General features: G+C 45.4%; 1 protein-coding gene across 4 annotated transcripts in view; it reads left to right on the top strand.

Moving 5' to 3' along the window:
- The window catches only part of PBRM1 (polybromo 1), a 104722-nt gene that overhangs the window by 32649 nt on the left and 47285 nt on the right, over positions 1 to 24788 (top strand). For all 4 annotated transcript variants that reach the window (XM_083156395.1, XM_083156396.1, XM_083156397.1 and 1 more), the window contains exons 12-13: positions 2825 to 2966; positions 15548 to 15648. In XM_083156395.1, coding sequence (XP_083012521.1) covers positions 2825 to 2966; positions 15548 to 15648 — 243 coding nt within the window. The remainder of the gene's footprint in view (positions 1 to 2824; positions 2967 to 15547; positions 15649 to 24788) is intronic.

The raw sequence follows: 24788 nt of genomic DNA, 5'->3' as shown, positions 1-24788 counted from the left end.
TTAAGGTTACTACTCTCCAATTGGCAATCGGCTCTGTTGCAGGAGGAAGTATATATCCCCAGTCCCCACCTCTCAAAGAGGACAGGGTTTTTATTCCAACCTGTTTTGTCTCAACAAACCCACAAGAACAGCTAAACCTGTTCTTGTGGGTTCTGAGGTTCAGAATGGAGTCTCTCAGATCCATACTCCAATCATTGGAACCGGGGGACTTCATGGCATCTCTGGATATACCTTCATATTCTGATTTGCCAGGCTCTCCAGCAATTCCTTCAATTTTCTGTGGCAAATCATCATTTTCAGTTCCGGGCCTTTCCATTCGGCCTATCCACAGCACCACGTGTATTCGTAAAGAACATAGCGGCAATTCTTCACCAGTGGAGAGTTTGCATTCATCCTTACTAGGACAACCTCCCTCTGCTATCCCAGTCCCAGGAGGCCCTTCAGAAGCATCTCCTCCTAATGCAGAGAATTCTGTTCTCCCATGGTTGGTTGATCAGCACTGTTCCATCCACCTCCATGCTACATCTGGGAGCCCTGTTGGACACAGCGGCCCAGAGAGTTGTACTACCAGAGGACAAGAGATTGTGGAATTCAGTCAGTTCCATTCCAGACAGCTGCAACTGGGAGCTACTATGCCAGTGGAATCTGTCACACCTCCACCTCAAGTTGCAGACAGTTACCTTGTCCCAAGAGGTTTGCTTATCCCTCCTGTGGTGGCTTAAGCCATCTTACCTGAGCATGGGTCACTCCTTTTGCTACAGATGCCAGGCTTTGGGGCTGGGGTGTGGTGGTACAGGACAAGTACTTTCAGGGTCGTTGGGCTGCTCACGAATCTTGTCTGTCCTTCAACATGCTGTCTGTCAGGCTGGGCCAATGCTCCACGGCAAGCCAGTGAAGGTTCAGACCGACAACGCAACTGCCATCACGTATATAAATCATGAAGGTGGCATAAAGGGCCGTGCCACCATGATGGAAGTCTCTGCGATTCTGAGGTGGGCAGAAGAGTTTTTGACATCCCTAACCACAACCTACATCCCGGGTCCTGAACTGGGAAGCCGACTTACTAATTTGGCGGAACATTCACACTGGGGAATGTGGTCTCTCCACCAGAACATATTTTCTCTTCTAGTAGATCAGTGAGGCAAGCCCAAAGTGGACCTGATGGCTTCCAGTCACAGCCACAAGTCTCCTCTGTATGGGTTCAGGACTCAAGATCCGGCAGCGTGTCACGTAGTCACCCTCACAGCTCCTTGGCAGTTTCAGAGAATGTACATATTCCCTCCTGTATCTCTGCTCACCAGAGTGCTGCGCAGGTTGAAGTAGGAGCTGGTGATTGCACTCTTGAGTGCTCTACATTCTCAGGTTGTCAATCGTTCTTCCTTGGTGTCTTCCTCTCTGGTCGGACCTCCTATCACAAGGTCAGGATCTTCTCAAGCTCAATTTGATGGGGTGACTATTGAGGGGGTAGTCTTAAGATCCAGAGGTTTATCACAGAGGATGGTTTATCACAGAGTTTGGTGAAAATATTTTCAGTGGTGTAAACTGCACCACTATAATCCAAAGGTCTACCACCTCTCAAGAGCGCTGGCTTTCTTACAAAGTAGTTTGGATTTGGGGCTACGGTGTGCCTCCCTGAAGGTACAGGTCTCCGCCCTCTATGTTCTATTTCAACGGCGTGCGGCGGCTTCGTCTACTACATACTCCTTTCATGGAGTCTTACATCTACAACCCCCAGCCTTGCCTCCGGTGCAGCCCTGGAACTTTCCCTTAGTGCTCCGACAGCTACAAGGTGCCCTATTTGAGCCTTTGGACTCTGTTGATCTTCTGTGGCTCACGTGGAAGACTTTTTTTTTTTTTCCTACTGGCCCTTGCATCTGCCCACAGGGTGTCTGATTTGGGGCCCTTGTCTCATCATTCACCATTTCTGGTGTTCTATGAGAAGAGAGCAGTTACTGCCCATTTTTGTCCTTTATGATGCCCATAAGAAAGGCTGGCCAGCATCAAAGCAAACTTTAGCGCGTCGACTACGCCAAACCATCTGTCAGGCCTTTCTGTTGGCTAGGAAGCCGGTTTCGGTGAGGGACCACTCTACTAGATCTGTGGGCACTTCATGGGTGGCACGTGGAAGTCACTTCCTAGCATCTTTGCAGGGTAGCTGCATGGTCCTCTTCGCGCATGTTTATTACGTTTTACAGATTTTACACCTTTTCCTCGGCAGATATTGTTTTCGCAGCTCAGGAGCGTACGCACCCGTGAGGGACTGCTTTGGGACATCCCATAGTCCCAGCATCCACCATAGGCTGATAGGAAAAAGGGGATTTTTGGTTTTACCTGTAATATCTTTTTTATTTCTGAAGCCCTGGTGGATACTGGGAACCCACCCTAACGCTCATTTGTGGGGCAGGATTGCTTACGGACACATCAGCGAGTGTGTGCTTGTTTTACATAATGAACAAGTTTTTTTAGTTTCTGTCCATAATCCGGTATTAGAAAATGGTTTAGAAAAGTTCACTGGGCTTTAACCTTTCATTATTAATAACGGGTTGGTGCTGGACAGAATTATGTAACAGCATGCCACTGCATATAGCTAGCATCTGTTATTATGGGACACTTTTCACTTTTAGAAGTTTTAGTAAATTTGCCCCCCGACGAGGACCTGCTTTAGTTATGGGAATGCTGCCTGTGTGTGTAATTTGAATAATACAAAGATCTTAATGCTGTACTATGCCTTATGGTTTATGTGTAATATTATCATCAAAGTTTACTTATTATTGGAATAAAATCTTTATTATTATTAATATTATTATTATTTTTTTTAATCCAGAACAAAACTAAAGAACCAAGAATATGAAGGCCTGGACCACCTGGAGTCTGATTTAAATTTGATGTTTGAGAATGCCAAGCGCTACAATGTTCCAAATTCAGCAATATACAAGAGAGTGTTTAAACTGCAGCAGCTTATGCAGGTAAAGTCTTTAGTCTTCTCCGTGAATTCTTAATACAGTATCGTATTATATAAAACATTGGGAGCACAAAACCCTGTGAAACCTACGTGTTTTCGGCCACCGCAACTTATGCAGGCGAAACAATATCCCCAATAAGCTGCGGCACGGGCAGCTTTTCGGGACTAATCAGATAGCGCCATGTGACCCTATTGCCCAAAATCAGCGATTGCGTGTAATAGGGTATACCAATTACATGCGACAGATATCACTGGATGGATGAATGTAATGTACAGTATTTGCTGATGCAAAGGTTTGTTTGCCAACACTGTTCAAAGTTTCGGTACTTGTTTCCTAGCATGGCGTCACCGATTATAATTGTAAGCCATCGGGTCGGAAAAATCGGGTCGATTTGTTAACGCCACCCCACGATGAACACTAACCCGAAACGTGGCGAGCGCAGCGGTACGCGTCCTCCGACCTTTTCATACCCCCACTATCCACGTCGGCGTGGAGTTGATTTTATATAGTGTGGCGAGCCACTAAGGCTGAAGCGTGGCGAGCGGACGCGCATTACTTCACAGGTATTACGCGGGGCTCGCCGCTCTTCGGGCTCGGTGGCTCACTGCGCTCGCCACACTATATAAAATCAACTCCGCGCCGACGTGGATAGTGGGGGTATGAAAAGGTCGGAGGACGCGTACGGCGGGCTCGCTGCGCTCGCCATGCTTCGGGTTGGCGTTCATCGTGGGGTGGCGTTAACAATGGGGGGGTATTTGACATACAAATTACCCATCAGGGTGGGTATACAATCAAAAATCGGGTATGGGGGGCCATTTAACATTGGTTCCTATGTAAAATCGGGTCCATCGCATTGGTCGCATGGACCCGATTTTACATAGGAATTTAACATTACATACAATGCTTACACATTACATACAATGCTTACAATGTAAAATCGGGTCGGTCGCATCGCATGATATACCTAGCCAGGGTCTATAAGCGTGCAGGAAAGATCTTGGCGGACAAGCTACACCCTGGCCACAACCTGTTTGACCCCCTTCCGTCAGGCAGACGTTTTAGGTCCATTCCAGCAAAGACGACAACTACAAAAGGCTTCTTCCCAATAGCTGTCCACCAACTAAACCGTATTGAACTTACTAAATACTAACTCGAACTGTTCTAGATATATGTGAAATGTATGTGATGTATGTTTATGCCTCTCTTCCCACCCCCTTTGTGTTCCCTGATTGGTGCTGCACTGTTACCACAAAAAATTCCAAGCATACGCAAGTATACCTGGCCAATAAAGATGATTCTGATGCCATTATAATGGCATGCGATGGACCTGATTTTACATAGGAATTTAACATTACATACAATGCTTACAATGTAAAATCGGGTTGGTCGCAACGCATGCCATTATAATGGCATGTGATGGACCCGATTTTACATTTGTCGGGAAACCTCCAAAAAAGCCCGAAATCGGGTCGGTCGGGTCCCATTGCATACCTTAAGTTAAGGTATGCGATGGGACCCGATGGGCTGTGCTAGGAAACAAGTACCAAAGTTTCTAATGTTCACATGTTTCTTAGGCCTGGATATTTTTCTAAGCAATTGCTATGGTGGAGGTATTTCGTATAGAAGAATTATTGTGGATCTAGGATAGAAACCTAGTTCAGTATGCTTAATGTATTTGGCGTTGACATAGTTTTCCTAATTTTGGGTGTGTACACCACCACAGTGGATTTAACATTAAAAACATTAAACTTAAGGACCCCATAGGCTAGTCCATCTGGTCTGAGGCACAAGCTGGACCAGATTTCCCATGAACTTCAGGTGTATCTATCCAATTTAGCACTTAGGGCAGTATTCAATGAGAAAAATTTGCTGTGATTTCTGGAGAGTTTGTGCTTTTCACGCGGTGGAGAGAGGTTTTTTTTCTCCAAAGGCGAGCCACCCTATTCAATGTGAAATATTCTCCGTCTTTCTAAGTGATTCTCGCCGTCTCTCTCCGTGTAGAAATTCTCCATCTTTTGATGGAGAGCAGGAATGTGAACTTTTAAACTAAAAGGGTGTTTTTTTTAATTTTGGTGTCAAAAAATCAGGTGTTTTTTTCTGTGAAGGGCCATGTTATTTTTATTCATGTGCCTATAGCACATGAATATATATTTAATTTTTAAAAAAATATTTTTTTACATTTTTTTTTTTTTTTTTACACAGTGCAGCCAGCAGGGGGCCGGAGCGCTCGAGCCGCTCATTAGATATTCATATATTCACTGCACCCGATGCACGTTCGGGTACAGTGAATACTGGGTCCCCCGCTGGCTATAGGGGGGGCAGCCTGTGCTGCCTGGGTCCAGGGGAGCCCTGCTCCCCACCCCATATCCCCTGCAGCAGCCAAGAGAGACTTTAATCTCTCTTGGCTGCTACGTCCCCCGGCTCCCTGACAGCTCCCTGCCGCGGACGCTCGTCCGCTGCAGGGGTTAAGACTCGCCGCGAGTGGCGGCGAGTCTTTAACACGTTGAATAGGGGGAGCAGGAGGCTCCGGAACACGGAGAGTGCATGGCGAGAGAAAAAATCTCTCGCCATGCACGGAGAATATTTGACATTTGAATACTGCCCTTAATGTGCCATTTTTAAATGCGATTTATTGCATGTTAAAGGACTTCTGGGGAGCTACCAGGGGAGTTTAAGGGAAATCAGATGTGATACATCGCAGGTGCTAAAAAGCACCCACGATGTGTACTGACGGCTGCACATCCGATTTATCTTATGTGCAGCACATCCGACATCTGACCCAATGCACATGGAACCACGGATGGGATGGGATGGAATGTCAAGCACATGCGATTTGGCCACTTTTCATCTGATTTCTTAGCCTGGTCCATCGGAAACGGGGAAAAGTGGCCAAATAGTACTAGTGTATGGGCACCTTTTACAGCTTTCATTCAAAAATATTGTATAAAAATATAACCATTTTTATACACATTCACCTGTTTTCACACAGGGGATCAAATATAACTGGACACATTGACACAATCCTAAATGTTTATTTTTAATATGTAAAGTGGAGAATCAATGATTGCCTGCAGCCTGGAACCCATGGAAATCAGAAAATGCTGCTTCTACTGTACTCCCCAAATTTACCCAAGTTGACAGTCTGCACTTCATATTATTGATTTAAATGTAACTAATATGTTTTGGTAAATGACAAAAATTGTGTCAGGGCAGTACTGATGGTGTAACGGTTAGCATTACTACCTCACAGTGCTAAGGTCATGGGTTCGATTCCCACCATGGCTCTAACTGTGCGGAGTTTGTATATTCTCCCCGTACTTGCGTGGGTTTCCTCCGGGTACTCCGGTTTCCTCCCACAATCCAAAATATACTGGTAGGCTAATTGGCTCCCAACAAAATTAACCCTAGAATGTCTGTGTGCGTGTATATGTGGTAGGGAATATAGATTGTAAGCCCCACTGGGGCAGGGACTGATGTGAATGTTCAAATATTCTCTGTAAAGCGCTGCGGAATATGTATGCGCTATATAAGAAACTGTTAATAAATAAATGTATGGAACTTTGATTCAGCCACATGTACTCAGTTAGCTTGTGCTAGTGACCATCATTTTCATCTGTGTCTTTAACCCCAAACCTTGGGCATTGGAACAGCTGTGACAGGTGTATATGTGCTCCGTCTCTGCTTTGTCCTCACTCTTCATTCGTTCCATTTAAAAAAAAATATGTGTAAACCCTGCAAATGAAGATGGAGGTGACTGCGCTGAAAAATCTTTGTGACAACGTAATGGCTTCATAAAGCACACGATTTAATGTAATCTGGTATAGTATAATATAAAATTAAATAAAACAATGGTACAACCAATTGTTAAAATATGCTGGTGACTCCACTGATTTAGAGTAAGCATAGGCCCAGTCTCTTATATATCATGATATATAAATATATTCACCCTTTGATGTATTTGGGAAGTATGTGTCTGTTCCTAGTGATGCTTCACTGTGAGGGTGAAACTCTTGAGAGGGTTTGATGAAGACTTGTTGGTATGGCTTTATGGAGATCCTCCTATGATCTTTGTAGCTGACATTCTCCTAGAGGTTTATGGCCCCTTTCACATTCTCCGGCTCCTGCCGGGCGGCGAAGCCCTGCACGGCCAAGAAGCCGTGCCACACACAGACGTTTAGAATGGTGGGGATGGCCACAGCCTTGCTGACGTCCCTTCCAGTGGTGACATCTGGCTGCAACCGGGCGGCCGGGCCGTGGCCGTCCCGTGTCAATGGACACAATCATTTCCATTATTAACTACTGTGTACGGCACAGCTTTTGGCCGTCCTGGGTTTCGCCGACTGGCAGGAGCCGGAGTGTGTGAAAGGCGCCTATGAGTTGTATGTCCCAAATATTTCTGCGGGATATTTGAGGCTGGTCCGGTCACAGCTGTGGGTGAAGTGGTGTCCCAAGATGGTGGGTAGGCAGTCCTAAGCAACTTTTCCAAGTCGATGTAGGTGGCTCAAGTGCTGGGGTTTAAATACCCCTTCTAAGTGCAAAATGTTGTGCACCTGTTAGTGTTCATTACACAATCAACTTCATATATAATTCAAAATCTAATATAAATATGTCACATGGGCAGGAGACAATGGGGGGAACAGTACTGTATATTTAAACAGAAAAACAAGTATTGCAAATACCTTAAATTTGTAAAAACATTTTGGTACTCAGTTTTTTTTGTAGAATGGTATTTGGAGTGAGGGCGGATGTTTCTCGGCGGCCATCTTTAAATAGGTAATTCCTCTGGAGGCTCCATGTTTTTCATAGAGCTTCCGTTTTTTGATTAAGTAGCATGGAAGGTTAGAGCGGATGTACTGCGGTGACCATCTTTGATTATATATTAGATTTTGAATTCTATATAAAGTTTGCAGGGACCGCCTACCCACTTTTACACACCATCTTGGGACCCCACTTAATTATTTATTTTTAATGTTTGTTGTAGTTTTATGCAGTCAGTTAAAGAGAAAATATTGATGCATATAAATTCCAAGAATTGTTTACATGAAATGCAGGGGCATGAATACATTCCCACTGTTCTTTTTCAAACAGCCTGGTGAGTGCTGCTGCCTTGTGTTTACCTCTGTGAGAGAGAGAAAGAGATGTAGTTTCCCTCGCTGCCAACAGATGGCAGTTTTTTTATTGACACACAGACACTAAACACATATATAAAAAAAATTATACCAGTGTTCTCAATAACTTTGAATGCAGAGTAACAAAGACTGAGGAGCCTTTCATATGTGATACGTCTTCTCTCTGTGTCGTCATTAATATAACCTACGTTTAAGCTAATTATCCTTTAATGCCGATTCTGAGCTAAACAAAGTTATTGACAAAGGTTAAAAGGATTACACCATGATGGTTTATTTATTCAGAGATTAACAGTAAATTTGACATTTCCGTCAATCGAAATCTCTAGTGACTTGACCCTGATCTCATTAAACATGGTGAATGAATCAGTCAGTATACTGATTTTCAAATCTTCATACTTAAAGTTAGTGTTTATCGGTATATTTTAATTCAACATTTTCAAAGAATCTGGATTTTTTGAGTAAAAAATGAATTTGTCCGCTTTCTGCTAGACACTAGTTTTAATTACCGTTATGCCAGTTCCAGTAGATTACCTTAATATGCTTTCATGGATTTACTAGGTGAAACAGCCTGACAAGTCTCACAATAACTAACAATGGCAGTAAAATGAATGGCGCTAGGAGAACCGTGATGTGCAGATGAACCGTATGATTATGGCTAGAGAATAATGTGCATAAAACCATAACGGTTAAAATACATTTATTACATATGCAACACAGGGATTAAAACATATGGAAGGTGCTCACTAAATAAGAAGTAGAATTTGATTGGTTGCTATGGGCAACATCCCATCTTTATTAGAACACATCTTATTAAATGTACCCGTTTGTCTCAATGTGCTACTTTTACACCATTTCCTTTGCAACAAAAAAACCCCAATAATCCGAATGACTTAGTATACAGTTATTTCCTTAGTATGCGATTAGTGAATTAAGCTGCATAATTCAGGAAAAAGTACTTAGTCTGGGTAAAAAAATATATATATATATTATTTATACAAACAGTTATCCTTCTTGTATTTAAGAAAGAAAAGAACCAGCACACGCATATAAGAAAAAACGTAAGTGTATTCAAGGGTACATTACAGTTCAGCAGACGGTGTACAGCGGCAGACCCGACAGCCGTTTCAACTGGCAGCCAGCCAGTTTTCCTCAGAGGAAAACTGGCTGGCTGCCAGTTGAAACGGCTGTCGGGTCTGCCGCTGTACACCGTCTGCTGAACTGTAATGTACCCTTGAATACACTTACGTTTTTTCTTATATGCGTGTGCTGGTTCTTTTCTTTCTTAAATACAAGAAGGATAACTGTTTGTATTAATTCGCTTATGAACCCTGCACCGCAAACCAGCGAACACAATCCAATTTGTGTGCCACCTTGTTTCAATGACTATATTATTTATATATATATATATATATATATATTACTTGTTTCCTAGCACGGCCACAAATCTTGGCCATCGGGGGTAATTTTAGTGGCCTGCGACGCGACCGACGCGATGCCCCCGATTTTTCCATTGAAATGCATTGAAAACAGTGAAAAATAGGGTCGGTCGCGTCGTGTGCGCCTAAAAATGCTTAAATGGTCCACTCGCGATTTCCCCATAGGAAACAATGTTAAATGCCTCAATTTACCCGCGATGACCCCGATTTACCATAGGAAACAATGTTAAATGGGTCAATTTACCCAAATCATCATAGGGAAGAATGGTAAATGGGCCAGAAAGCCCAAAAACCCCCCCTGACCAGTGAAATGTCCCCCCAAAAGTAGTTCACGCCACCCCGCGATGAACGTGAACCTGAAGCGTGGCGAGCGCAGCGAGTCCGCGAGGGGCGGCGGTACGCGTCCTCCGACCTTTTCATACCTCCACTAGGGCGTGGAGTGAGAGTAGAATAGTGTGGCGAGCGCAGCGAGGGGACGCGGATACCTTCACAGGTAAATGCGTCCCTTCGCGGGCTTCACAGGTATCCGCGTCCCCTCGCGGGGCTCGGTGGCTCGCTGCGCTCGCCACACTATTCTATTCTCAACTCCACGCCCTAGTGGATAGTAGGGTTATGAAAAGGTCAGAGGACGCGTACCGCCGCCCCTCGCGGGCTCGCTGCGCTCGCCACGCTTCGGGTTCACGTTGATCACGTGGTGGCGTAAACTACTTTTGGGGGGACATTTCTATGTTCAGGGGTGTTTTTGGCCCATTTACCATTGTTCCTATGTAAATTGAGCCATTTCACATTGTTTCCTGTGGGAAATCGTGGTCATCGCGGGTAAATTGAGGCATTTAACAGTGTTCTCTATGGGGAAATTGCGGGCATTGCACCCGATTCTGGCCCATCGCACCCGATTTTTTTGCGCATGCGATGGCCCCGATTTTACCCCCGATGACCGCGATTATGATCGTTGTGGCCGTGCTAGGAAACAAGTACCATATATATATATCTTTGTCTCATTTAGATATAGTGGTGGTGGGGAAAACTAGGCACTCCAACCAAATGGATGGTTCACTGACTGGGGTGCCTCACATGGAGGGTATGTAGCAGGGGGAGAATTGGCAGTACTTACTCGGATTTCCAAAAGAAAAACACCACAAGGGGATGCGGTCAACGTTTCGGATTTTACTCCGTTCTCAAGACCATAGATCAACAAAAGATAATACATAGAAACAAAGCTATATACCATGTAAGTAGATATCCTCCCATTCAAACAGCCTGTGGCGTGCGTTCCTGCATTCCCATGCCGCTTCCGGGTCCCGGCTAAGCTCCGTCTAGCATAGTAATGTCATCAGCCTTTGTCCCGCTGTGTGCGGTATTACCGCGGCAACCCGGCCTGACAGAGGACGCTTGTATTAGGAGCCAGTGAGAAGCGATCTACCCCAATGGGTCACCACTGTCACTTCTTCCATATTTAGTCCAGTCCTCTGTCGCCATGGGTGCACAGGGCTGCTTCACAGCTGGAGCGGGTTTGATGTACTATCTGCTACGCCGGTGTCTTCCCAGAGAGAAATCTCCCGGCTTCGTTTAGTTGCTAAGCAACCTATATATTATAATTTTTTTGATGTTTAGTGTTCCCTCTAAGCTTATTTTGCAGGGTTCCACACATGCCCATTTTTTAAAATCTTAAAATGCACCCTACCCTTTTTGTGTGTGGCAGTGTGCGCACTTCCCTACCCCACACCGAGCTGACCTACCGCTGAGAACTTTTGGTGTGTGCCGTCATGTGTAATGGGTATTATGGTGTGTGTGTGCCATAATGTAATTGACATAGCAGAATTTGAGAATCTTTAATGGGCATAATCCTAGTGCAGTGTGCAATTTTTTTTTGTTTTTTAATGTAAATTTCTATTCTAAAATGTGTCCTCTCGATTGAAAAAAGTGCCCTGCCTGATGGTCAGCACCCTGCCCTAAAAAATCCTACAGTGAACACCAAGGTACAGCTATATATAGAATCGTGCATAGTAGTTATCTGGATATAACCACTTTACTGTATACTGCATTTTATGTAGATATGAGCAGTTCAGATTTACTCGGGTATTATCGCCAAAGTTAGAGCAAGTTTGGATTTTTCCAATTGGCTATCGGCTGTCCCATGTTTTGGATAGCCAATGAAATCCAGCCAATGAGATCCTTGCAAATCTTGGTAAAAACTGAACTCGCACATCTCTAATTTTAAGTGATGGTAACTAAATTCCATCTCTGGATCATATATCTGGGTAAGAAAAACAGACCCTTCGGGATAATCTGGTATGTGCTGCAGGATACTAGGTGTGCACATGTAACTGGTCGTGCTGTACGTACCGCAGTTAAACTGGCATATATTAAGCATTGGGTTTATATATTTTTATCTGGTGTTAAATAATTGTCACTATATAGACTGAAGATATGAAGCACATAATTGTGGGTTAGCACCTGAGAATATTCCTTTTTTGATAGTCTTACAATCTGCTCCTACTCTTTCCTATGCATATAGTACTAGTACCAAAGAGTCCCCACCCAGGTGACTTTTAAACTTATACCCCTTTCACACCAGCCTAAATTCCCGGGTTGGGCCTGGGAAAAACCTGCGACTAGCGCTGGTGTGTAAGGTCCAATAACCCGGGAAAATTTGCCGGGATTTCAACCCTGGAGCAGGGTTGTTCCTTGGTTCAACTCACCTGGTATTCACCCGGGTTGCCGGTCCTCGGTGCGTGCGGTCAGGCCGGTGATCCACACAGGTGGCGGTCACAGGTGACAGGACAGATGGCGGATGAAAATGACGCAGCTCTCCAGCTCCCCCACTGCAGCCAGAGAGTTGCATCATCTGCGCCCGCTGCCTGTATGGATCACCGGCCTGCACCGAGGACCGGCAACCTGGGGTGAGTACTGTCCACAGCCATCCCACCTCCTGCCTGCCTCCTCCCCACCTCTTCCCCACCTCTTTCCCACACCAGAAAATGCAGGGACTTTTCTGGTGTAAAAGGGGCCAACCCGGAAATGCCCCGGCATGATCCCTGTCCTGAATTCCCTGATGGGTCCTTGCATTTTCTGGTGTGAAAGGGGTATAAGAATAATGATTGCTTTCTTGTGCGCCCTGTAAGAAATATCTCCCCGCAGTCTATTCTGACACATTATACACAATGGGTGAAATATAATAGGATGAGAGATTCAGAAAGTGAGAGATTTGGTAAGAAATCTCCATTTTTTTTTAAATTGGCAATCATTTACACTGCAAAACCAGTTTGATTTGGCAGTGTAAATGATTGCCGCTTTAAATAAAAATTGGAGATTTCTTACCAAATCTCTCACTTTCTGAATCTCTCACCCTATTACATTTTACCCAACTTGTTTTGGAATTGCAGAACATCTTTATAACCAAATAATATATTCAGCAAGCTCAAGGCCCCCGTACACTTGTGCCAGGTATCGCATGCTAGCATCACATGCGATACCCCAACAAGTGACCCAGCAGCTCCCCTGCGCCCGGATCAAATGCGATATAACGTATGTGGTCCTTTTGCATACGATACATTCCTAACAAGGGCTGCAGATGCAAGAAATCTATAGTACTGGCCATACAATTTTCAGCATTGCGCATCTGATTTGGATCCAGAGGTAAAACACCTGTGATTGCCACATTTGATTTACCATCCCGATGTGTCAAAACTGGAGGAACTCTGCCAAAATCACACTAGTGTTAGGCACTTTTAGACACGTAAGAAGTTGGCTCACAGGACGCCATGTTACAGCAATATAGTTCTGACCTACTGATGCTGAATCAGAAGTAATTCTAAACGAAGGCCGTTCCATCTCAGACCTGGTGATTACAGCCATTCATAAAGCCATAGAAGTTGAAGAGCTGAAAAACAAATGCTCCAGGATATTTCTTCTTTTGTGGATGAAGGAAACTAATGATCAAACATTCGATTTCCACAAGGCAGTTAAAAACATTATTAAAGGAGAATTGGAGCACTCAAATAATTGACTGTCGGATGCACCAAGTTTATGTCACGTGTGTCCAGTTCCATAAAAGATATTCTGGATGGCAACATAATCGGAAGCCACTGCAGGAAATTATAGGCTAGAACGTCAGTGCAGTGATTTTGGCCGCAAGAGATGAAAGATCTTTATAGCTACACACATGTACAGATCTTAATGAAATCATAATGTCAAGGTTTACAGTTTTGACGCCCCAGCTTTATCAGTTATGATGTCGGCATGTGAAATGTTCACGTTCTGCAAGGATCAGCTACAGAGGGTTAGCCTGCAGGAGTGGAGGTTAGGGTTGGTACTAGAATGGGGGATAGGATTGGTAATACATCAGTGCTAAGTGCCATTTAAGTCCAATCCACACTGGCATATAACCAAGAGTCATTTGCGAGCGTTCTAAATGTTATGTACAGCTGTTATGGTGAATAAGTCAGAACCAGCAATGGCTCTCTTTAGATGGCAAAGGGATTGGGTGTAAAAATTCTAGCTTTTTAGAAGTGCCATGCTCTTTGGATCGAGTCCACCCCCACCTCCCTTTCTCATGCAAGGGTCCTATCCCAAGCCCTGATCACAGCATGCCAAAGTTGTGGATGGGATACAGACACTTTGTGCTGTTTCCAGCATGTTAAATTACTCCTAGGGATGATCTAGAACCAGTATAGATTAAGTTTGTTTGTAATTCAAACAGTCTGGTTTAAATGTTTAACTTAATTGTAATTTTTTTTTATTAAAAAATGTCCTAAAATGAATGTTGAACGATGTTAATGACCGTATTTTAAAGTGGCTCGGCTTTGGATCTACTACTAGTGCTAGGACTGTTGAACCTGACTAGACGTTGGACCTGAAAGAGTTAAGACATAAAAACCAAAACAATATACTGTATGTAACACCGATATGTAGATAAAAATATTTACAGCCTTTTTCAGGGTGTTTTAGTGGCCTGATTTTCTGAGCACTTAGAAGGAAATGTGACACCCTCACTTTCCCTACCTCCTCGGATGGAAAGTCCGACCTTTTTTGTTATTTCCGTGCCCGATCAGAGTCCCACTTGTGCTGTCCCTGCCACCGTTTGAACACGCCACTGAGCTCCCGGCTTTCAACACCCGGTGTGAGTCGGGTGTTTCTTGGCAGTTCTTCTGTTGGGTATGCATGCCCACTAGCTCATCAGTTAGTAACAGAGGGTCTGATTCAGAGTTGTATGTAAGCCCGATGTTTTCGTTGTTGAGCTGTGATTGGCTGACTGGTCATGCTTCTGATTCATACTGTGTGTATGCAGTGGTGGTCTTACGATGGTGGTTGCAGAGATGGCTTATTTGTAAAGTAAATGGTCAGGGACCATTTGAGAAAGGTAGCCTGCTTCTGCGATCCTATATGTGACACAGGCACCTGCCTTAATGTGGTCATGCTGCACAATCATAGGGCTACCCAGAAGTTCCATAATAGCCTGATCTGCGGCTGACTCTGCATCTTGTATGTGCAGCAACAGGGACTCATAAAGGCAACGGTACCAGTCTCCTTAGAGAATCCAGACAGCTGTAGCATTTGCGTATTTCCGCACAGTATCTGATCACACATTCGCAGCATTGGTATCATGGAGTCAGGCCCAGAAAATAGATAGATAGATTTTTAAATGGTTACCAATATTTCTCAATATTCACATATTACACTAGAATTGCTGGTTACTGAAACATTGCATCTGTGTTTTACGTATCCCAGCTTACAGCAGATATATTTGTATCTGTGCAGCGGTGGGGGGCAGGAGGCGTGGGGAGAACAATGCACACAATACAATATTGGACAAATGTGTAGGAATATTGTGCATGATGAAATGTAAATTTCTCTAAGCCGCGGTATCACAGATCCGTAACGCTTTCAATATTTATACCCTGACACCAGTTCTAGCTTTTTCCGAGTGAAACTGATCTATGCAGCTGTTTAATATTCATGTATTCTGAGAACGTTTGGCAGAGCGAGGCTGACTCTGGAGATTTGTTCTTTATTTCAGGCGAAAAAGAAAGAGCTGGCTCGCAGAGACCTGGATATAGAGGACGGAGACAGCATGATTTCCTCCGCCACGTCTGACACCGGTAGCGCAAAGAGGAAGAGGTAGGTTTCGCTCTGCTAACATTTACTGCATCTGTCCTTCCATTGTGCTTATACGGTAGCACGTAGGCCGGCATATGTGGTCAATTCTGCTGGATGTGGAGACTCCTTTCCATTGGCTTACAATAGTAAAAGCAGTAATGATTGAGGAGAAAGATGGTAATCCTTTTATTCAGCCAGTAAGGGCTCCCTGAGCTAGGTGAGCATCTGGTGACTAAGATCGCTGGTCTGTGTATGATTTTACCACTCTACGAATTAAGTTTTTTTCATGTTTGGAGCCCCTGTAATGTTATTTATGCTTTTGAGTTGGTAAGAGGTCTATAGTTTACGCAGCTAGGGAACATGGAAGCTCTGCTTCATTAATAATATAGTTTTACAAATATTTTCAGTTTCCAATAATCTCACTTTTTTCACGTTCATGTTAGTGAAAATCCTGGCAAATCTAATATCATTTATACATTGGATTTTATGTAAATGTTCCTCTAGGTCAATTCTCCTGTGCCACTCTTCTGAAGTCCAGAACATATTGTAATCTTATCATTCAATCTTATCTTTTTTTGTTTTTTTTATGAAATGGTAAAAAAAAATTATAACATGCATTTGGAGACCTTGGAATCCACGGCAAAGGGCTAATATGATTGATAATCTGAACATTTGTGTGGGGTTAATTTCTTCCAGACTAATCATTTGTCACCCATGTTATGTTCTTTCCAGCACACAATTCATTCCCTTAAAAGTTCCATGTTTATACAAAAAAAAAGGTTGCAAAGTTTTATACTGACTGTGGGGTATATTGAGTGCCCTGACGGCGAGCTATCTATGGCGAGAAATGCCGATAGCTCGCCATCCGTGTATTCAACTCCCTACCCTTCAATTGCTGTTCCCACCTTGCTTGTTCCCTGTAGCAAGGTGTAAACGGCTCGCCACAGAATGCGGTGGACTCTGCATTTGCGGTGAACCTCCCCGTTTAATGGGATCCTCTACGTCCTCTCACGGTGAGGATTTGGGCTGTACATTGAATACGGGGGGGGGGGGGGGCAGCGAGGATGGATTGTTTTCGGTGAGGAAAAGCCATCCTACAGACCCCTTTGCCGTACAAACTCCCTCGCCGAAGGCATTAAATACCACCGTAAGATGTGTATTGTACTTCACATGTGATGTTGTTATGGGCAACCAATCAGATCCTGTTTACTATCTTCTACAGGGTGCTAAATAAATACATAGATTCTGATTGGTTGCCCATAGCAACATCACATGTGAAGTAGAATACACGTCTTTATAAATTCCCCCCATATGTTGAAACTTCTATTTCTGTTCTATTGATTCAACTCCTCACCTGATTGTCTAAGCTGCATATTGGGGTTGATTCTGGTTGACTCTGTCTGCTGCGGGGATCGAAGCTTACCGAGTGCCAGAGATCTCATGCATCGCGTCTGGTGACACATGCCGATTGGCGTACGATCCATGTGATCTTATTGAAAATGCATGATTGTACCCGAGATCTCACAAGTGTATAGGCTGCATTAGATCTGAAGATGCTACTAAAACGACCAGTTGCAGATCTTACGCTAGATCTTATGTGAAATTACTGTATACACATAAGATCTATCATGTGTCTGAGAAGCTTAAGGCCCCCATACATTAGGCCGACTTGTCCTTAGGACAAGTCGGACCCAATTCTCCTGTGAGCCCCCGGGAGGCTCACATACAACTTGGCACTTGATGAGCCAAATTTTACATGTGATAAATCACTTGCGATTTATCACATGTCGGGGAGCAGGGGGCCGGCGGTGATCCTCATCAGGGGAGCAGTGGGGCGGGCAGTGGGTCCCTGAGCGCTTAGCTGGCGGCGCAGGCGAGTGCTGACCTGGCCGGGCGGTGTGATCAGATATCAGCAGCACTGCAGGACAGGCAGTGCAGTTTGCTGAGCTCTCAGCCAATCCGAGAACGGCCAGTCATTTGACAGAAATTTAAAAAATCTAATACCCACCACTGCACGTCCCGTCCCGCAGCGCTGCTGAATGATATCTGTGATCATCACACCGCCCGGCCAGGTCAGCACTCTCCGGCGCCGCCAGCTAAGTGCTCAGGGACCCGCTGCCCGCCTCACTGCTCCCCCGGTCAGTCTGCATGCGTATGCCTGTCAGGTGGGCAGGCATATGCATACAGGGAGGTCAGACGTGATCTTATGTGCTGACTGTCCGACCTCCCTGATCCGATGCGCGCGAGACATCGGATCGGATGTCACACACCTGCGATTTTGTGGCGATTTCACCCGGTTATCGGCCCAAAGTGCCGAAATCGTTCCAAAATCGCATAGTGTATGGGGCCTTTACAGGGAGTTTAAGGGAAATCGTGACACGATCTGGATCGGATGCTGGTCGTCCTGATTTATTGGCAGCTCTGGATTGTGGCTTTCTAAAGCTGCCCGCCCATACATTAGAACAACCTGCATAAGATGCAGATCATATGCAGGTTGTATGAGCGATCGTATTTGCTATAAAATGCGTGCAATCTGCTTATGATTGCAAGCCATCCCGACTGATCATACATGCAACACGTATGATCAGTTGAGCAACCTTTCGACCTGCAGGACCGCGAATTGCACCAAAAAAACTCATGTAATGCACACAAGCGATCCCAGGACCTGACGAAATCTTGCATTCGGGCCTGGTATCATTCTAAAGTATGGCCAGCTTTAGTTTGTGTCAAATTAAAAAAGCGGGAACTAAATTATGTAACTTTTCTCTTAATCCTTTAGGGCAGTGGTTCTCAACCTCGGTCCTCAAGGACCCCCAACAGTGCACGTTTTCCAGGTCTCCACACAGAATCACAGGTTGAACTAATTAGCTCCACCTGTGATCTTTTAAAATGTGTCAGTGAATATTGAGTGCACCTGTGCAACTGCCAGGAGACCTGGAAAATGTGCACTGTTGGGGGTCCCTGAGGACCAAGGTTGAGAACCACTGCTTTAGGGGACAGTGAATGTCCTTCCATTTTTTTTTTTTTTTTTTTTCGTTTTCGTAAAATGTTTTGCAAGGGTGATGATGATCCTCAATTTTGATTAGTTTCTCTCTGCTCCTGTCCTATGGGGGCATGTTTGAAACATAAGTTTTCCTTGCAGGGTGGGGATATTGAAAAACATATAGGTCAAACATACTGACCTACATAACTTACGCTTTGAGGCTCAGAACTAAAAAGCACTGCACATGTGTGGAATCTTGGTCTTGTCCTCGATAGTGGCTTGACATTTAAGCCCCATACACACTAGACGACTCACTCCAGGGTATCTTCGGACCTCGCAAGCAAATAATCTAGCGCATAAACATAGAATTTGACGGCAGATGAGAAACACTTGGCCCATCTAGTCTGCCCCTTTTTTAAACATGTTATCGAAAACCATATTTGATCCTTATTTTTTTGTAAGGATATCAATATGCCTATCCCAAGCATGTTTAAATTGTACTACTGTATTTGCTTCTATCACCTCTGATGGGAGGCTATTCCACTTATCTACTACTCTTTCTGTGAAATAATGCTTCCTCACATTTCCCCTGAATCTTCCTCCCTCTAGTTTCAGTGCATGTCCTCGTGTTCTGTTGCTCCTATTCCTGTGAAGAAGGTCTCTCACCTGCACCTTGTTAAAGCCCTTGATATATTTGAAAGTTTTGATCATGTCCCCCCTTTTGAATATCATTCATATACACTGAATGATATTGCTCTGTGATGTCACCCACCCCCGCTAATAGCATTCATCTTTGATGTTATAGTCAAGATTGAGCTTGAGGCACAGATAATGGAGGGGGGTTGTTAACGAATTGCACATTTAACGATTGAGCATACACACTAGACAATATGAATGCTATATTGTTATTGTTCATATCGTTAACTATATATCGTCTAGTGCAGGGGTGGGCAATAATTTCAGCTGGGGGACCGCTTAACACTTCCAGTAAATGTTTGAGGGCCGCACTCAAAGTGGGTGTGATCATGCAAAAGGGGGTGTGGTCACGCAAATACATATACACTAGGTGATTCATCGCGCCCTACGGGCGCTCTTCACACCGTCGTAAGGGGCTGCGCCCCCTTAATTTGTGAACATTTGTATAGGAGAAATATGGTTAGAATTGTATGAAAGATGCCTGTATTGCAACTTGAGTTATAGGTGAAATGTGTTAAATAGAGAGCATATGATTTGGAAGGGGGTGTGTATTGTTTTGTTTAATTAAAAAGCAGTTACAGAGTAAGATGTACATTGATAGTGTGGATGGTACAGTGACAATTGTGGGTGGGGGGGGGGGGGCTGTGTGTGCATGTTGTTTAGGTGTGTGTGTGTGTGTGTGCAATAGTATAGTAGGGTGTTTCTGAGTCAGCGGCTCCCCACTGGCGGAGGTCACGACACAGGAAAACAGGAGGCTGGGTAGTGATAGGGGTGTGTGGACATAAGGGGGACTAAAGAGGAGGGTGGGAGATACTGTGCAGCTTCTGCCAGTGGGTGAGGGTCCAGCGTGGCGGTACAGGAGTACAGGATGGTGGCCCTTAGTCAGTGTCTCCTCCTACTGGGTGGGAGTTCGGGTGCATGAGAGCAGGAGGCTGGGCTATGAGGCATGATAGGGGCATGTGGGCAAAACAGCGTCAGCGACTCCCCAGTGGTGGAAGTTATGGTTCAGGAGAGCAGGAAGCTGGGTAGTGATAGGGGTGTGTGAGTATACGGGGGACTAAAGAGGGGCTTAGGGGTGCCGTGAATTGCGGGAGGGGCGCGGGGGGTGCCGTGAATCAAGGGAGGGGGGGCGTAGTTGTCGGCGAATTGCGGGAGAGGGCGGGGGTCCGCAAAGCGTGGGAGGGGCGTGAATTGCGCGAGGGGGGGGTTGCGAATCGCAGGAGGGGGGTGCGCGGGGGGTCCATGAATTGCGGGAGGGGGGGCACGGGGCGCGATGAATCACCTAGTTGGTTATATATTCTTGTAGAAGGATGGTAGGATGTTGCTGTCATTCAGAATGCATTTACATAAACAGTAATAGTAGTAGTAAAAGGTCTGACTTAAAACACCTACAGTAAAACAGAACAGGTGTTATATATTATACAAAGAAGTGGTTGATGATGTCTAGGTTGACATGCACATAGTTCATAGTTGTCACTGGAAAAAAATTGCTACACGAAAAAATCAACACAGAAAGTTCAACACATGTAAATGTTGACATAAGTGTGGCACTTCATCGGTGTCCATGTCGACACATGAGAATGAATATGAAAACATTCCAAAAAAGAAAAATAAATCTTCAAAAACTCATGTCAACCTTTTTCATTGTCGACCATAGCCGTGCCAGTGTTTTGCATGTGCCATATAATCCTGGGGTTGCCGTGAATCGCGTGCGGGGGTGGGGGGGGAGGGAGGAGGTGAGGGGTGTCCGCGAATCACGGGAGGAGGGGTCGTGGGTGGATGCCGTGAATTGCGGGAGGGGGGTCACGGGGGGGGTTGTGGGTGTCGCGAATTGTGGGAGTCACCGGGTGCCGCGAATTGCGGGGGGTGTGCTGCAAATCTCGGGGGGGGGGGGGGGTCGCGGGGGGTGCCGCGAATCGCCACAAGAAAAAAATCAACACATGTAAATGTTGACATAAGTGTGGCACTTCATTGGTGTCCATGTCGACACATGAGAATGAATATGAAAACATTGAAAAAGTGAAAAATAAATCTTGTCAACCTTTTTCATTGTCGACCAATGGGGGGGGGAGGGAGGGACACATTGCTCTGTTTCTGGACTTTCTTCTTAATTTATGGATTACCAACACCTGTGCTTAAACACCTTTCTTATCAATTACCCTGTTTAAAACAGGTGATGACAATCATAAATTAGGATGGAAGTCCACAACCCAGCGTTACAGCTCCAGACACACTTTGAGTGACAGATGTAGCCAAATATATAATACTAGGTGATTCATCGCGCCCTACGGGCGCTCTTCACACCGTCGTAAGGGGCTGCGCCCCCTTAATTTGTGAACGTTTGTATATGAGAAATATGGTTAGAATTGTATGAAAGATGCCCTGTATTGCAACTTAGGTGTCCGCGAATCGCGGGAGGGGGGGTCGCGGAGGGTGCCGCAAATTGCAGGAGGGGGGGTCGTGGGGGGTGCCGCGAATTGCAGGAGGGGGGGTTGTGGGGGGGTGGATGCTGCGAATCGCGGGAGGGGAGGGATTGCAGAGAATCGCGGGAGGGGGGTCGCGGGGTGGGTTGCCGCAAATCGCGGGAGGGGGGTTACGGGGGCGGGGGTTGCGGCGAATCATGGTAGGGGGGGTCGACCATAGCCATGTCAGTGTTTTCCATGTGCAATTTATTTCTGGAGCTGCCGCGAATCGCGGGGGGGTGCCGTGAATTGCGGGAGGGGGGGTCGCGGGGGGGGGTGTGGGTGTCGCAAATTGTGGGAGTCACCGGGGGTGCCGCGAATTGCGGGAGGTGTGCTGCAAATCGCGGGGGGGGGTCGCGGGGGGTGCCGCGAATCGCCACAAGAAAAAATCAACACATGTAAATGTTGACATAAGTGTGGCACTTCATTGGTGTCCATGTCGACACATGAGAATGAATATGAAAACATTGAAAAAGTGAAAAATAAATCTTGTCAACCTTTTTCATTGTCGACCATAGCCATGTCAGTGTTTTGCATGTGCCATTTAATCGTGGGGATGCCGTGAATGGGGGGGGGGGAGGAAGGGAGGGAGGTGCATACCTTCCAACATGACCCTCTCCGGGAGGGACACATTGCTCTGTTTCTGGACTTTCTTCTTAATTTATGGATTACCATCACCTGTGCTTAAACACCTTTCTTATCAATTACCCTGTTTAAAACAGGTGATGACAATCATAAATTAAGATGGAAGTCCACAACCCAGCGTTACAGCTCCAGACACACTTTGAGTGACAGATGTAGCCAAATATATAAGAGATTCAAAAAAAGAAAAATAAATCTTCAAAAACTCATGTCAACCTTTTTCATTGTCGACCATAGCCGTGCCAGTGTTTTGCATGTGCCATTTAATCCTGGGGTTGCCGTGAATCGCGTGCGGGGGTGGGGGGGGAGGGAGGAGGTGAGGGGTGTCCGCGAATCACGGGAGGAGGGGTCGTGGGTGGATGCCGTGAATTGCGGGAGGGGGGTCACGGGGGGGGTTGTGGGTGTCGCGAATTGTGGGAGTCCCCGGGGGTGCCGCGAATTTGCGGGGGGTGTGCTGCAAATCGCGGGGGGGGGGGTCGCGGGGGGTGCCGCGAATCGCCACAAGAAAAAAATCAACACATGTAAATGTTGACATAAGTGTGGCACTTCATTGGTGTCCATGTCGACACATGAGAATGAATATGAAAACATTGAAAAAGTGAAAAATAAATCTTGTCAACCTTTTTCATTGTCGACCAATGGGGGGGGGGGAGGTTGGGACACATTGCTCTGTTTCTGGACTTTCTTCTTAATTTATGGATTACCAACACCTGTGCTTAAACACCTTTCTTATCAATTACCCTGTTTAAAACAGGTGATGACAATCATAAATTAGGATGGAAGTCCACAACCCAGCGTTACAGCTCCAGACACACTTTGAGTGACAGATGTAGCCAAATATATAAGAGATACACACACACACATATACATATATAAATATATATATATATACACACACAAAAACTGTCTGGCAGCTCCTTATTTTTATTTATTATTATTTTTCAGGGCCGTGGTGCCTGAGCGAGGGGAAGCCAGGAGAGGTCAGGGGAAGCCAGGAGAGTCACGCGACCGCCTAAACCTGACTGCGCCCGCCCAGCATTATTGGGAGTGTGGAAGGGGACGTGGTCGTGCTGCGGCCGCACCAACCAATGGCTGGGAGGCGGCTGCCACGTCACCGCGTCCCCTCCCACACTCCCAGTCATGCTGTATAAATTATATATAATTATAAATTAGATAATTGACAACTAATTTGACATTATGGCCATTTTTTGCCTTCTGGGGTCCTACTGCTACTTAGTCATCTTCCATTTCCTCTCCAGCATTTGTACTGTAATATGCTTAAAGCCTTGACAAAACTATTTGAGATGTGTTCAGGAACCTTGCTATTTTATGGCGATAAATACTATTTTCGGCAATAATCTGCCAAAGTATAGCATTTCCTTGGCGAACTATTATCATTATTCTTTAAGGGAAATGCATCCAACCGTTTACCATAATATATTATGGACTAGAAACACATATTTAAATAAAATGGTTTATCAAAAACATACCCACTTATGTTAGGCTTCCTTTGCACAGTGGGCTGAGCAAGGGGAAGCCAGGAGTCATGCTGAGCGAGGGGAAGCCAGGAGAGTCAAGCGGCTGCCAAAAACCGGACTGCGCCCGCCCCGCACAGAATTACTGGGAGTGAGGGAGGCGGCGCCGTCACATGATGGCCACACCAACCTATCGCGGGGAGGCGGCTGACGAGTCACAGTGTCCCCTCCCACACTCCCAGTCATGCAGTACGCGGCAGGCGCAGTCAGGCATTGGTGGCAGTGGAACAGGTGGCACCGAACTTGTTTTAGCCCTGCGGCTTCCAGTTAAATGACAAGTGGCTAATGCTAGTTGGGCCGCTTGTCATAGGGACAGAGGTCAGTGTGGCGGGCCTGACTTGAGCGGCTCGCGGGCCGCCTGTTGCCCACCTCTGGTCTAGTGTCTGAAGAACGTAGCCAGAATCAAATACTTCATCCCCTAATTTGATACATGCATTTGTATCGTCACGACTAGACAACTGCAGTGCCCTCGGCTTTGGTCTCCTGGCAAAAAAAAATCACACCGCTTGCAGATAGTACAAAATGCAGCCGCCAGTTTTTTAACCAACCAGTCCAGTTCTAGCCACATAACACCATTCTGTACTCCCTTCTCTGGCAACATGTATGATGTTGAATTGTTTTTAAGATTGGCTTACTGACTTTTAAAGCTGGTTATGACCAAATCCCAAGGTACTTGAAGCAGCTTCTGATTCCATACCATCTAGGATAGCCAATCCCGGAATCTGCTGGATTCTGGGATTTGGCCCTAAAATCCCAGTATTGAAGCTAGTGATATCCTCTGTCGTCCTAAATGAACAAACAATGGAGGACATCGGCTAATTAAGTACAGGAGTGCACGTTATT

This window comes from Crinia signifera, chromosome 8 (genome assembly GCF_055691185.1).
Source record: "Crinia signifera chromosome 8, ASM5569118v1, whole genome shotgun sequence".
NCBI classification, from domain to species: Eukaryota; Metazoa; Chordata; class Amphibia; order Anura; family Myobatrachidae; genus Crinia; species Crinia signifera.
Note: the sequence above shows the minus strand (reverse complement) of the source record. Positions and strands in the feature narration are given on the sequence as shown.